The 15,911-nt window shown below is 39.2% G+C and overlaps 1 protein-coding gene across 6 annotated transcripts in view; it reads right to left on the bottom strand.

The window, feature by feature from the left end:
* GRIA3 (glutamate ionotropic receptor AMPA type subunit 3) overlaps positions 1-15,911 on the bottom strand; it is a 155,551-nt gene that overhangs the window by 116,662 nt on the left and 22,978 nt on the right. For all 6 annotated transcript variants that reach the window (XR_005931023.1, XM_029996557.2, XM_029996556.2 and 3 more), the window contains exon 3: positions 3,491-3,730. Coding sequence is in view for 5 of the 6 variants with exons in the window: in XM_029996557.2 (XP_029852417.1) it covers positions 3,491-3,730 (240 nt within the window). In the remaining variant the exon portion in view is untranslated. The remainder of the gene's footprint in view (positions 1-3,490; positions 3,731-15,911) is intronic.

The raw sequence follows: 15,911 nt of genomic DNA, 5'->3' as shown, positions 1-15,911 counted from the left end.
AGTATAATCTGTTTTTTCTGCTGGTACTAGAAGAACATGCAATTTGATATTTCTCTTAAACTTCAGTTTCTTCACAGAAGAGTAAGTCCAGCAACTGAAATAAGCAATGATAAGACATAATTCTTGCTGCTGGAATTCATAAATCTCACATTTTATTTTTCTTTCTGTGTGCTTTAGCAGTTTTTAAGAAACTGAATTTTGCACCTGCACATAAATATATATTTGAGAGCACAATCTGCAACATTCAGTCATCTCATAGCAACAGAAAATAATGTACTTACAAATATAAACATATACAATGTACATACTAACTCACTGGATTAAAAGCTTCACCACCTATCGATGTAATTGCAGATCTTAACTTTATTCTATTGTTTGAGATTTACCTTTTGTCTTCACTGCAGGAGCCAAACATCACAATATTGTGCCTAATGTCACCAAGGGGGAAACCATATGATTATATGATTTGATGGCAAAGAAGAAAAAAGCCACTGCTTAAGGAAAACAATTTTATAAAGCTGATTCTCCATTTGCCTAAGCTTAAACTGAAATAGTTCAACAAGCAGTATAAAACCACAAGAAGGTTTATTCAGTTTTGTATGGCATCTGTAATATGATGGGGTATTTATTAATAGTCAATGCAACGTTTAATACATGGCAGCGTTTTGCTTCAGCAGAACACTGTAAAACTACTTGCAAGAACAATTTAGTCCATAACTAATATGCACCATAAGAAAGAATAGTCTAATGTTTTGAGATTTCTCAGATTCTCAGAACAAACCAGTGAGATAATCATTGTAATAGAAAGGCAGCACTTAAATGACAGTTTATTTCAGGAACTGACAGTAAACTGCTTAACACCTTCTCTCTACAGTGTTTGTGCCCCAAAGCAGCAAAGTATCTAAGATTGGAATTATTAAAAATTGTTACAGCTCTAGTGTTTTCACTTCCAGTGGTATCTCAACATAGGAACATGTACAGCCTATTTACTACCCCACACAAGGAGTCATTTACCATTATTATTGTTCAACATCTTGGGATGTTTTTTTGTATTTGAAGGCCTATCACAAGAAATTACGCAGCCTACTGGAACTGCTAAATGTTTCAGGTGCTGTCATCCACAATTACTACTCATCAAGCAAAGGAATCTGATGTCTATTTCTCAGTACCTAATTGCCCTGCCTCTCCCTCCTATATGAGTCTTAATTTCTTTTAATGCTGGAAGAATACAGCAATTATAACTCTGATAAGACTGCTACCAAGTTTGTTTTAACCTAACTAAATCAGCAGTAACTGAAGATAATCAACTGTTCATCTCTGTTTCTGTTTTAGCAGATGGCAAATACGTTATCAAACAACAGCAACGAGAATATATGTATAGGAAGGAAAGGTAAGATATGGTAAGGTTATCCTAAACAACTCAAAGCCCATCATCAAGCTACCTATACCACTGATGCCTCTTCTATCCTAAAGATACAGCTGTCCTTTATCTTCTAACCCTGAGCTACATTTTACAATCCTTCAGTCACCTGCGCTATCATCTAATTCAGATTTCGCACTCTGACACTTAGTCTGAATGTCTGACATAACACACAGATAGCGAGCCACAGTAGGTTCACAACATGATTTTGATTAGTAATTGTAAGATTGTGAGTAGGATGTGAATGGGAAGTCAAGACAGGGGGCAGAAGGCAACAGAGGTAAAGTCAGATTCCTGGGGCTAATTTCACCAGCAAGAGCTGTGTTTTAACCTGTGATTAAAATCTCAGTAGGAACAAGGCAAAATGAAGCCTAGACACAGCTTAAACTGTTCCAAAGGGATCAGTCATCATAATAAGCTCATGATTAGATTGTGTCTACCTAAAGATTGTACACACTGAGGATTGTAGAAAAATGCAACTCTGAGTCTGCAAGTCTTCCCTCGTGACTTCTGTCACCATCTCAGTTAGCCTGATAGTCCTATCATCCAGACAAGTTCTAGTGAAACTGCCACTGTTTTGGATGATTTTTCCAGTCTGCAGTGCCAAATTTTTTATTAGGCATGACCTTGGATGACTGATGCATCTCTTTCCAAAACAAACTTTATTAGCCTTAATCATGATAAGTTTCATCAGTCCTGGAACGTATTGACATTTTACTTTATTGCATGCTGTAAGTTTATCACATTTGGTCACATCAAACCTTTCTTACTCAGACAAATGGCATATTCACAAGAGCTTTCATTTAAAAGTGGACTAAACCAGAAATATGGATGTTCGGATAGTGGTTTTGAAAGATTTAAAAACTAATGGCATTCTTAACTTCTCCATACTTTCCTACTTGATCTCATAGCTAGCATTTCTCAATGCCAGAAATATTTAACACCTCCAAATCACTCAGAAAATTCTGAACTCTTGGCATTCACCTAAAATCAGACTAAAAATTGCTTTCTTTCAACATATGGTATGTCCTTAGCTGGGTGATGCTATTAATCTTCAGTGTGAAAACCACAGCCACAGAATACTTGATCTTAATCAATATGCAGTAGCCTAGGGTATCAGAACTTTGTCATGGGAGCCGGGAATGGACTCTAAGCTTCTTTGGCTCTAGCCAGACCCCTTTGACCTGAAGAAGGTCTTGGAGTTGTTAATCATAAAGCTGGCGAGAAGGGCAGTGGCACATCTATCTGATGCAAAAAATGCTACCCAGGTGAAATCTGTAACCAAGCAAATTCTGTACACTTAGAGCAGGTAGCAAGAGCTGCTCCACAGAAATATGCAAGATTGCTCACAGGAAATGGTTCCCGATGCTTAGATCTCTTTTTGACAGGATTTGCTACCTTTCATGCTTCTTAGTAGTTAACAATTGGCTTAAGAGTGAAAACACTGGTTTTAATATGTTTTCATTTAGTAAAAACTTACCTCTGGTCATTCTTGTCATGTATCTAAATTCATCTCTGGATATCAATGTGACATATCTAGAGCATCCTTTCTCCAGCAGAGCCCTAAAGCATCTTATGCGTTATATTCTTAGACCATTATTGATGCCTAGACATCTTTAGAGTGTATCCTAGTATGGATTGTCTTTGTCCAGTGACAGGAGAAATGCACATTTATGTAAAGTGGTGTGGGATTTGCAATGTCACGCACAGCGGAAGGTCTTGCTTAACAGCTTACTTCGTAGTGCCGACTTTATTTATTTTGCAAGGACTCAAAAACCCTGGCAAGTGTTGAGTCTGCGGTTCCATGGAAACCAGGTATTCCAAATTGAATGCTTACACTGCTAACACTATCCTCCAAACAACCTCTTTACAAATGATCAGTAATATGAAAATGCCTTCCTTCCATCTATCCATTCATTTCAGTTTCTTCAGAATAAACTTGTTTTCTAGGACCATCAGAATGTGCTATCTGCATCCAGAACAAAATTGGGATGGGCTGCACATGCTGATCCTGGTAATACTTACAGCAAGTTATGAAATAGAAAAATCACTTAAAGTGATGGTGCTTACCCCGTTCTGTGTCATAGAGGTACACAAACTTTTCCCACTTATAATGAGTCAAGAGACTCAAGATGGCTCCTTTTAATGCTGGCCGCATCTGGATGACAAACTGCACATCTGCATCCGTTGGGAAGCTGGGTGTGACGAAGGATGTGTGAAGTGCTCCACAAAATGATGTCAGTGTGTTCATTGACATCTGGTCGTAGAATCCAAAGATGGCGTAAACTCCTCTGGAAAACTGTGAACAGACTAACAAAGACAGACAGGGGTGTTAAAATCTGACGTATAATGAATGCAACAAACTTTTAAAGTGTGTTTGAAGTAAGCCTTCTAAGCAATCCTGAAATTATTCTGTATGCTGCAGCAGATGGAATGAATTCATGAGATAATTTATACTAATTTCAGTGTAGCTGTGAGTTGTACCAACTTTGTCACAAGTAAACCGGCCCGAGCACATTTTTCATTGCGATTTGTCCTGCTGTATTGTTATAATCCACTAATCTCTCCATATTCTTTAAAAACAAAGATGGGATTACATTACTTGTCTGTAAAATACCTTCCCTCCCTTGAGTACGACCTGTTAGCAGCTACGTAACAAATGTCAGGTCTGCCTGAAAGTCAATATGTTAAGATGTAGTTTTCCCTGGTATCCCACCTTGATTCAGATCTGATTTAAAGAAATCTGGATGTTTTATTCCTTTCTAGTCCCACAATGCTGAAATCTCTGTGTGAAACCTGGGTGTGGTCTTTTTCAGTGAGAAATTAAGGTGGCTTCTTAACTGAGTGTTAAAATCTTTCAGAAGCAATTTGGAACGTGGACGGCTCATTAATGACAATGCAAATAAGGAACACATATTGTTGCTTCCTGGGATGAAAGTTGATATCCCTTAACCAGGAGGCTTTTAGTCATTAACTTTTCTGGTGTCCTGAAGAACTCATCTAGTACCAGAAAATAATCAAAATGCAGTCAAGGGTGTTTTGTTTCACATGCACTTATCTGGGGAAACACTTCATTTCCCATACTTTGTAGAGATTCAGCAATGACCACTTGGGACAAAAATGAAAGTATTTCAATTTATAAACGTGGTCAACTTCATGGGAGTTGCAGGGAAAACAGTTTCTTTGTTGTTCAACTCCATAGCAACAGAGCAAACTTCTTGTGACCCTGGGTTCTTTCCGTGGAGGGAGACTGCATCAGAGACAGCAAGGGAGCCTGATATGTGGGATGCTGGGGCTCTGGTCCATGATAAAGATTGTACAACTGAAATACACTACAGCATAGCAGCACTTCTAAATCAAAACATTTTTGGACTGAGATGAGCAAGTTCCATTTGTAATGAAGATAAGTTTCCCAGAAAAATGTTCATTCAACATTAACAATTTCACTTGTCAAGAACTGGATTTAACAACAATTTTCAACTAGCCCCATTAACCACTTTTGCCAAAACACTTCATATTTAACTTTGCAAAAAGCAAGGGGAAGTAATTACTGGTAAAGAAGACACGACTTCTACACAGAAATATACAGCATCGTTACTTCTAAAAGTACCATCATGAAACATTTCCTACCGTAAATGCTACCATTCAGAATCACTAAAGCCTCTAAAAGTAATTTTAAAAAGGATTCTCCACAATATCAGCTCATTGATACAGCATCATGGGTAACACCTCAAATAGGTAGCCAGGTGGGAAAATTCTATTTTCTTCCTGGAGATCCAGATGCAAAAATAGAACTGCTCTTAAGGAACTTCTTTAAGTGTTTAAGCCACTGTAACAGGACACGACCAGTCGTGGATACCAGCAGCAAGTAACAGCTGGTGTAGACAGAAGAGATGCACATGAGGCACAGAGAGGGAATAAGAAGTAGTGATTTCCGAAAGAAAAAGTTTGCCGAAGTTCTCAACCACAGTAAGGAAAAGATATAAAAGAAGTTATAATACAGCGAGAACTTGTTCCCAGAGGCATGACTGAGGAATTAAATACACTGTTTCAAAAGGCATTTTGTTAAACTATATACCAGCAGGATATAAAGTAGAAAAGCTACCGTAAAAATTATCTGCTGAAATAACAAATAAAAGGCATTAACTTACAGGTGAAAAAAAGGGAAAAATAAAGACTACATTAGAAAGTCTGGCGGTCTCCAAATCATTTCAATGGCGTGTAAGCCCTCTAATTTCATGGAAATAATCACTGGAGTGGGGCTAGCAGAGCTGGGTGTCCTCACATACACTGAGTCAGTACCTCACAGACCAGGCTTCTTTTACATATTTATTAATGGCCTAGTTTACTAGTTTTTTATGTAGATTCTGTACTGCGGCGAAAGCAGAGAAGAGCAAGTATTCCAGGAAACATCCCTTCTTGCAATGCAAACAAAACATATTTGGAAATATCTCCTCACCCTAAAAACTCAGAGTATTTCAAACAATCCTGGGTTCACCCATTATTTCTTATCAGGTATAAGGTATAAGGCTCAGGAATACTTTTGAACTGTGACTCCACTAAAATCTCTGAGATTTACAGGGACATAGTATCTGAAAAAGAGAGTCACAAGGGGGCTCAGAAAGCCTACCATGCTATCTAAGTGTAGGACTATAATGAAGAATACAGATTAGCTCTTACTAGGACTGCTAGTTCCTACACCTCATAGAGTCAGTGGAGAGAATAGGTGCAGTGCTAGAGGTAACTGAGAGTGGCTGGCTCCAGCATGGACCAGTTCCTCTGCATTGTGCTGGGAACCAGCTGAGAATTGGTCCGGTTTGTGCTCTTTCTTGTTCTTAGCGATATTGCACCTAGGCACTGTGGTCAACAGTTTGAAAATGGTTCAAGGTCTTTGTCCTTTGGTCAAAATTCTGTCTTGCATGGCTATTTTAAAATACCGAATTAAGGTGTATCTATTTTCAAAGCAGTTTGTGCTCTTGCTCATTTATGCGAAGAGCCCACTCTCAATTTGTGAGTAATCTGAGAAAAAAATCAGTGTCTGCGAACAACCTGACTGTTAGCAGGACCTCCTCCAAACAATACCTAATAGCCAACACGGAGCTGCTGCTTGCATGGAGTATCCTAGCGCAGGTGACAGCTTCTGATTTGGCCTTTCAGATATCTGCGATTTTTTTGCCTAAAAATTCTGGAGGATCACCAACAATATCTTCTAAGAAGCATACCTCCCTGACCAGTCTTATTTCCCCTGATTCAGGTTTGTATTCACTGCAGATCTTTAAGATTTAACACACTTACGGACTATCTGTCTTCTATTAGTTTTGAAAAATCTTCATCTCTTAAGCTTCTCTGCTTATTATAGCTTATTCTTCTTGCCTATCTATTCTGCATGCACTGTAGGGTACCAATTCAATTTTACTGGCCCATTTAAAAGGCAGATAAACCGTTGTTTTTATAAAGAGAAGCTAAAAGGCCAATTATCTTGGTCCTCAATGTTCATTTGCATTTTTGAACTCACAATTTTGTTACAACTTTGTAGCATTAGGTCTTTCATTTAGTTTGTGACCTAATCTCCTATGTGATCAGATGAACCTACTGAACGTCCATGAACCCACAGCCATATTGTTACTTGTTTTCCAAAACCCAAACACATAATTACATTCATTTTAATTAAATTATTATTCTAACATCACTGAGCCTTAAGCAAAATTTAAAAAAGGCTAACTAAACCTTAGCTTTAAGCTCTTTCAAACTACTTTCCATTGACAATCAGAACAATCCTCATGTTTGAGTAAGAATTTTGGTATTTTCCCTTAATTAATCACAGTTGATTTATGTTTGTTTTTCCCATCTGAAAAATGCAGATGGTCAAACACATAATTTGGCTGTTAAAGAAGTGATTTGGACAAATCCTGAAGCAACCTTATTCCTCAAAAAAAAAAAAAGCAAATTTTTTTTTTTGCTGAGCTATGCCTTTATGAAACGGCTCTTAACTGTAGTTATTAATACTGTGTATGTGCATCTGTTTCCAAGGACAGCTCATAATCAAATTGCTTTATAACCTGATCTGAAAAAGTTGCAACCTCCACAAACATGGGACAGACGTCCTGAGGAGCAGTTATCCCACGGGAGATCATAGTAAGCCGATATTTTGGCATTAGGTGCAAGGTGACTATTTATTAATGGAGACTTAACTCTGGGCTTGTTCTCGGAATAAGTTAGCTGCCACATGCCATCATTTTCAGGAAAGGAATGGATGGTATGACAGAAGCCTGTGAATTCTCAAGCATGTCAAAAGAAGGTAAGGAACTTCCAGGTCATGAGAGATGGAAGTGTTTCCTGCCAAGGAAGGAAAATGCTCAGAGCCAGACTGATCACAGTGGTAAGCAGAATTTACTTAAACCCCCTCCACCCAAACCAAAAAAAAAAAGGGCAACCAAAAAACCCAAACCAAACTCAAATAAATAAAAATCTTTGTTTCTGTACTGAATAGGAGCTGAGCCATCCTAAACATCAGTGTAAGTCAATGAACCCCAGTCTTCTGTTTTACGAGCAGTTCCATCCTCCCTCCAGTCAAATCAGCCCCACCACAGAAACTTGCTAAGATTAACCAGATGTGATTTTTTTTTCACTCAGACCCCAGGAAAGCTCCAGGCCAGAAACTCAAAAGATGCCCCATTTCACACATGTTATTTGATGTTTTGTGTCCTTTTAAAATTTATTTTTTGCTTTCTAATGGTATTTAGTTCTTCTACCTTTTAGTGACTGTGAGTATTCCTAACACAGCAAGGTTGTATAGGCTCTGACATTTCTACTCTCTATTGCCTGGAAGCTGAAGTCAAAACTTCTCTGACACCTTTTTTTTTTTTTTCTTTCTATTTTTTTTTTAACTTCCAGTTCTTACTATAAACAACTGAAGCATGACTAGGAACATTTACAAGTAGGTTTGGATTTTTGCTTGTTTAAAGAAAAGATGTATAAAGCCAACCAAAGAAATATGTTAAAGGATGGATCTTAATACACCATTTCCACTAGATATCATTAAGAGTCAGGGGTTGGAGGTTACAATACCTCAGACACTATTCCTTCTTCATTACTGTTTGTATGGACAAGTAATTTCCCCTTTGTTCACTCAATTTCTTATAAAGTAGGTCTGACAAAATTAACCTATGTCAAAGGGGCACTGTAAGGCCTGCCTTATTGATAATCATACAGCTCTTTGGGATGAAAGGCGCTGCAGGAGCACAATCACAACTGACATTATGGCGCATTGCTCATACCAGTTCCTCGGTTTTGTGTTCTGTGTTTCCCTCAGCTGTGAAATAATTTTATTCCCTCCACTTTCTTCTGCCAATTGTCTTGGATTCCAGACAATTCTAACTGCCAGCCTCTGCCAACAGACTAATGGGACTACTTTATTATGGAATAATATGCAGCATATCTCAGAGCAGTTGCTATTTGCTATCTAAGGCTCCATCCTATGACTTCCTTGCTGTAATAATGTAAGGGTTATCATTAACATCACTTCATACAGTAAGAATACAGGCTCTTAGAGAGACCAACAATGCCTCTATTGCTTTCTCTCCCTTTCCTTTTAATACACTGAATGAAAAGGCACACTCTCTCTACCTTGAGCCCTGAGGAGATCAGCACAGCAGCGAGCTGCTTTTGGGGGGCTCCACACAATCAGACTTGAGAGCTTCCTTTAAAGACAAACTCATCATATTAAAAATTAAAAATGAACTGCATTTACCTATGGCAAATAAAACTACCTTTTACATTTAAAATTTTTAAGACACTGAATTCTGTCAAGAAGAAAATATTCCACTGAGTTGTTTAAAATTCAGCTGAGAAAACAAGCATTTCTGAAAACACCCATTTCTGAAATAGTTAATAGTGAATATTCTTGGGGTGGGAGGGAACCAAGGAACTTACAACCTGGATACAAATCCTCCTGAGATATAGGCTATAACATCACTTCTCATCCTACCTAACAAAGGATGTGCCCTTACAAACGTAAAAAAATCCCGCCAAACCAAACAAAAAAACCCCAACCCAAAACCTCACAGCACAGCGCAAAACAAAATTATGATTTACTCTTGTTACTTCATTTATGGCAAAAGTTTTCTCAGTGATATAAATGCAGTGTGTTTTATCTAGTTCTCTATAAAAAGAACTACTCAGTTTGCTTCATTCTATCTAGTGCCTCCTTCAAACATATATACTTCCTTCAGTTTGCATTTCCTTTTGGAAGAGCCAATAAAGTAAAAACAGTAGATTCAGGCACTGGGAGGGGGCTATTATTAAATCGCAAATGAAAGGCATAAGGATTAATCCATTCATATTTTACAAACCATTTACTGAAAAGCAATCCAAAACAAATGTCCAGATCCAAGCATCCCCAAACACTCTCTGGTCAAGATCCTGTTCAAGATTACTTTTGTCACCCTATCACAGCTCCAGTATGCATTATTAAATGAGTCTTTATTTCTTATCCGCTTTTGAGGATGACTTTGGAACCCTGACCACAATTACAGCTCCTGGGTGCTGGGTGCTGCAGAAATACATTACCACAACCTTGGTTTCCTTCAGTATGCCCAATTATTTATGAGATACATGACTCGACTCATTAAACTTTACACATTTTGGCCTTTATATATACTACTACAGTCAAATAAAACCCTAACAATGTACATGAATTTGCTGCGTGCTGGATCTTCTCTTCACACCGAAACATTTGTGTGAATTTTATGAGCGTATGAAAAATGCCAGCTTGCAACAATAAAAATAGGCCACTTAGGCTGTAGCAGTGCTAGTAGGAACACCAGCAGCACAAAACCTCATGCACGCTGTGATGCCAATAGGTGCCGGTCGAGACCTGCAATGACTGCTCGCGAGAAAGAAGTGCGTAACTGAAGTCAGATCCTTTTAGACAGAAAGGCTGACAAAAAGCACAGTTTCAGAAAGCACTCAGAGAAAGGTAGCTGAAGTTCATTCAGGTCTGATGGACTTTGTCCATTAGCGTAACTTTACTCAGACAAAGGTAACCAGGACCAAAACCTCTCTGCCCCCAAACTGCCAATTTGACGTATATGCAAATAAAAGCTTTGGTATTTTAAAAAACTAACTAATATATTTAAAATCTCAGTAACAAGGACATCTTTGAGCACCAAACTGTAAAACAGACAGAAAGTCAGGCTGAGCACGACCTTGATTGTCCTGAGAAAGCCGTGCTTAGCTTTCTGAAAGGTATTCTTTATCTAGTCAGAGAACATACTGCAGTGGCCTGAGTGGCTTGGAACAGGCTAGGCTACTTGTGCTGCTATTACCTACTCACTTCTGTTTAGTTCTCAAGCTGCTTCCAAACCTCAGATTACATAGAGTCTCAGCTACCTCTGTTTTCAGCTTACTGGCTACAAAGTTAAAAAAAAAAAAAAAAAAAAAAAAAAAAAAAAAAAAGTTTTGTAGAACCTTGATGAAACTCAAGCACAAAATGAGTATCTTGTCCTGCAAACCTACCAAATTATAATGTATGTTTCACTTTCATTAAAAAAAAAAACCAACAAAAACAACCCCCCCAAAAAACCACTTACCATTCAGAATCTCTGTATTTACAACACATTTCTGATGATGGAAGAAACCCAGGAGTCAATCCACCTAGTTTCCAGGAAAAGTGACAGCCTCTTACCAGTAGGTCCAAATCATAAAAAAGATTTTGTTTTAACTGGGATCACTATTACACACTGATTTTTTTTAAAATACCACAGATTCAGAGTTCTACGAGAACATTCCTTTTGAAAAGCTATGATCAATTTGAAGTATACTCAATCTATTGGAGTTTGAGGGAAGCAAAATAGGGATTTAAAGCTTAAAATGGATTAAAGGTGAAAGGAGATATATATGTGCTGTGCAAATCAACTGATTTTTTTGGAGGATGATTTAAAAAATGTTAGGTATTTGAGGACTATACTTAAGTATGTGCTGATCAGAATACTACATTATCTTGCTTATGTCTTTACAACATGGCATTCAAGCTCTCGGATCAGGCACCACAAATTATAGCCAAGTTTTCTGTTTTTAAACCCATCCTGGCAATCCACGATCTTCTACTGTTACCAGACCACTTTCCATCCTGAACCCACCACCCCCACAAGCTGCTCACAAGGGAGAATTCCTTTTAGTTTTAATGGGAAGACATCAAATACATACCATACAGATTAAAACAAAAAGCTCTTAGAAAGAAGACTTTGTAACACTGCTGAACTCAGAACTCAGATTTAAATGCTGTGGATTTGTGTTATTTGTGAGCTCTTCCGCTTACTGCCCATGCTGGTCCTGACACGAAAGGAGATACCTGAAGGAGGAGCAGCGAGACACTTCTCTTTGTAGACAGTTAAACTCACTGCTAGAGAGAAACGGAAAGGCATTGGTATCTGCCTTTTGTGCTTTGACGAAGAGATGTTTCTGCTCAGTTTCTCCAGGATAATAAATGCCTTGCCAACAACAGCAGTATGTGCAATGCCAACACTCTGCTCCTGATGGGCAGCTCCACGATCCTGGATGCTGAAGAGTTCAGGCACTGGCCTCAAATTTAGGGAGTGTTAGAGAATTAATATGTGGATGTAAAGCAATTAATTGAGCTTTTGCCCTTTGAGAAAAGCTTAGTCTATCCCGTCCATGTAAACACGCACTCCTTTCTCCCTGAAGCATGGTACATGAGCTAACACCTGTGTGAGGGAGCCAGAGGACCTGGCAAAGTTTTCCCCAGAAGAGTCTAAATATATTCACAGCAAACAACGACCATTTGTGTTCTCCACATCCGAGGCTCCAACTCCTGTTTCATGACTAATCTCTGCAGAAACATGGACAGTGTGCATGCAACACAAATATGTAACACACACTTGAGTTAAATAACTTGTTTCCATCTGTTGCACCATTTGAAATGCTTTTCATTTTAATCTAGTATGTTATGCCAGCATGCTGTGATCACTTTGGATTGTAACTGTAGCTCTTATTTTCTGAAGCAATTATTCTAAAAATGTTGGTCAGAGGAAAAGTATGAAAACCCCTATTCTTTCAAAAGTTATTCAGTTATAAAACACAGGGAAATTTAGCAGCCATTTACTTACAGGTGGCCAATATACTCTACTAATATGCATATTCTAATAAACATATAGTAACATTTAATAGTTTAACATAAAAATCATGAATGTTTCTATAATTTTATTCAAAGTAATAAGAGTTCCAACAAGCCATTAAGCACTCTGCTTTGGAAAAAAAAGACATATTCAAAAAAGTGCTTTTAATATGAATTTGACAAGATGTGGTAGACCATGGGGTACCCATGTAGCTATTGTTACATCTTCAGAGACGATCTATCTCGCATATTTTGTCAATACTTTAAACAACAGGCTAAGAGAAAAGCAAGCCCTTTGTGGTATGAAGAAAAAATAAGTCGCACCCATCAGAAAACGGCAGCATTTCGCAGTTGAGGATGTTAGGCTGAACGTAGGGCTGAATCAAAGCGCAGCAGTTAAAGGCAATGCTGCACCTCAGAGCTGCGAATCATCAGCAGCTATCTCCAGCACTCCAATACTCTGAAGGGATTTCTTATTTCATTGGAACATCCCAGTATGGAGGAAGTAAAAAGGTAAAGGCGTATTATTAAATGTATGCTTGTTCAGCAGATCCTTCCCTAAGTGATTTCAGAAGTTGACTTCATTCTGGGCCACTGTGGCGAAAGGCAATAAATCAAAAGAAGGCTCTGGCAGTGCGTTGAAAGATGAGCTGAGTCTGCTGAGGTGGTGCCATTTATAGGCCTGTGGGGATACATTACAGAGGATGAGATAGAAGAGGCAAAATGGCAAACACACCTGGAATCACTGAACTGGGTAAAATTCACCATGAGGTAAACGCCAGGATTAAGGTTGTCCAAGGAGAAAGGGGATGTGATCGCCAAAACAGCAGCTGTGCAAGCAGCCTCCAGCTCTGGAGGGTTTCCAGTTGGCTCTATGCATGCAGAGCATGGTGCTGGCTGACAGACAGCCCAGTTTACCCAAAGCAACAGTCCCTAACACTCTTCTGGAGGCTCTGCAATAGTATTCCAGCAAGTGCTGTCACTGGGAGTACATCTCGGACCAGTGGACTGGATTTCACATTTCCGTATGTCCTCCCCCTGTTTACTCAAGGTTCATGGGGCTATGCAATTCTCACCCACTCCTTGCGTCCCGCTGCTCTCAGCTCATCAGTCTGAGAGACTTCAGATCAGTTAATGCAGAAGAGGAAACAGAACGGCTGTGAAAACCTGGCTTCAGCAGCCAGGGAAATCATTTGAAGATGCTCCTTAGGGGTCCAATAAAGTACCCACCAACGTCATCGAGGAAGCTCCCACGGACTCCAGTGAGAGCTGGACTAAAACCAAGAGGCCTATTCAGTACACCGAAAGAGCAAACTACAGAACTGCACAACCAAAATCCCAACTCCCCTTACAAAAACAAAAGCACCCCCCCCCATCTAGTTTTATTCTTGCTATCATTTCTATCTGCCTTACAGTCCCAAGAGTCCTTCTTGCCACTAGCCTCCTGGACCTTCACGATCACATCTGACAGTCATTCACAGACCAGTACCCACTGCTAAGCCAGTGCCTTATTTACAGGGAACAACAAGAATATTATTCTGTATAAATTATGCATAATCACTATTTATCAAGCTGGGTTAATTGGCACATAACAAAGGAGTTGTCTGGTGCACAGCTGAATAATGTGGAAGCCAAAACTGATGGAAATGGTACAGCAAAAGCCTGATTGTGGAAGAAAAGTCACATTGCTACTTGTTAATTCTTAACTGAGTGCTGCCCTTTCAGAGGAGGAGGGGCGGCCAAGTCAGACAGGCCTAGTTTGAAATCATTTGTTGATCTCAGAGGGTTTGGACACATTGTTGTAGCTTTAAATACTGGTTCAAAGTCTGCTCTCAGCCAACTGTATAGTGAAATGTTAACCTGGTGCAAATCCATTGCTTTCCTGTGTTCCATGAGACCCTGCGACATTCATAAGCAGAGAACAATCTCGTTCATCATCAGCAACAGCATGAGACTGTGGCCTGCAGCGGTACGTGTGATGGTGATAGAGAAGTGGGACTCTTCCCACGTCTTCTCTTGACAGAGAAGAGCCAAATGCCTCATACCAAAGTGAGACTAGCAGCCCTTTGGTTCTACTCAAGGGGTCCTACAAGTCCTCATGAGAAACCTACTGTGTCATGAGACAGCGGCAGCGTGGGGCAGCACTTGAATTTCTCTAGAACTGCGCACACCTGAAGAACCACAGCTTGACCAACCTTATTCTACATGCGCAGAATTGCTTCACTGACACCAACAAGGTTTTACTAAATGTCCTGGATCCCAAAGCGGCATGCACAAATTTAAGCACACGCTTAGGTGCTTTGATGAACAGACACAGACTGTGCTCAAGACACGAAATCACAGCTGGGGGTCAAATCACCACGAGGCTCACTCTGCTAGGAGGTCCCCCTTCAGTGATGCATTACAACCTAGCTGTACTAGGCGTATTCAGATGATTGAGTCTGATTTACACCATGACACTTCCACACTTCCCTAGTCTCTACTAACACCTACTAAAATCTCTCCTAGCAGGAAAACACCTGCAAATCGATGACTTCGAAGAGCAGCCCTTTCTCCCCCTCCCCTCTCTCTCAAACTTGCTAGTAGAGTTAACAGAAAATGAGAAGACTCCCCTAACTTCCACTGCTATGAGTTAGAAGGTCTTTTATTCACAACCACCATCCAGGCCAGAGAATATTGCTGTGATCTCATCACGTTTGTGGTCTCATCAGCATGAATACAAATGAATGCAGAACCACAAATATTTTTAAAAAATTTTGGATTATGTTATCTCCATTACAGCTCCTCCATATGGGAATCATGGTTAAAAAACAGTAGCTTTCTTCTGAAAATACTCTGACATTTACCAAAGTTACCAAGCTACACACGTTGTTCACATCATGGGTGACAATCCACGCTTTGCATCCCATCCACATCCTCCTATGCAAGAGGCTGCTAAGCCTGAATTCTTGATGCCCCTTGAAAAGTCTAAAGTGACTCAAGGAAGAGAAGCTTTATGTGCAAAAGCATCTCCATTGTCCCGTGTTCCGCCCCCCCCCTTTTTTTTATCTTTACTGTAAACAACAGCTGAAGTTGCTGGCAGTTCTTTTGATCGAAAAAGTGGAATTTGATAGGTGAGACTGTATCAAGTCTCAAGTACTCACAAAGGTTAGTATCAGTGATGTCATGAATTTTTGCTGTTTCATACGTACAGTTAACCAGTCTCCTCACTGCAAACTTCATTGTATTTTCACATTATGAGTTTCTGGTACATAATTTGATTTAATAATTTGTACTGTATTTCAAACATAGGCCTGTTTTTATGTAATGTTTCTTTGCCTGTAAATAAAATACATATTTAAGCAATTTTGTTGCTAT

This window comes from Aquila chrysaetos, chromosome 21, assembly GCF_900496995.4.
Source record: "Aquila chrysaetos chrysaetos chromosome 21, bAquChr1.4, whole genome shotgun sequence".
In the NCBI taxonomy this organism is placed as follows: domain Eukaryota; kingdom Metazoa; phylum Chordata; class Aves; order Accipitriformes; family Accipitridae; genus Aquila; species Aquila chrysaetos.
The sequence above is the reverse complement of the archived record's forward strand: the minus strand, read 5'-3'. Positions and strand labels throughout refer to the sequence as shown.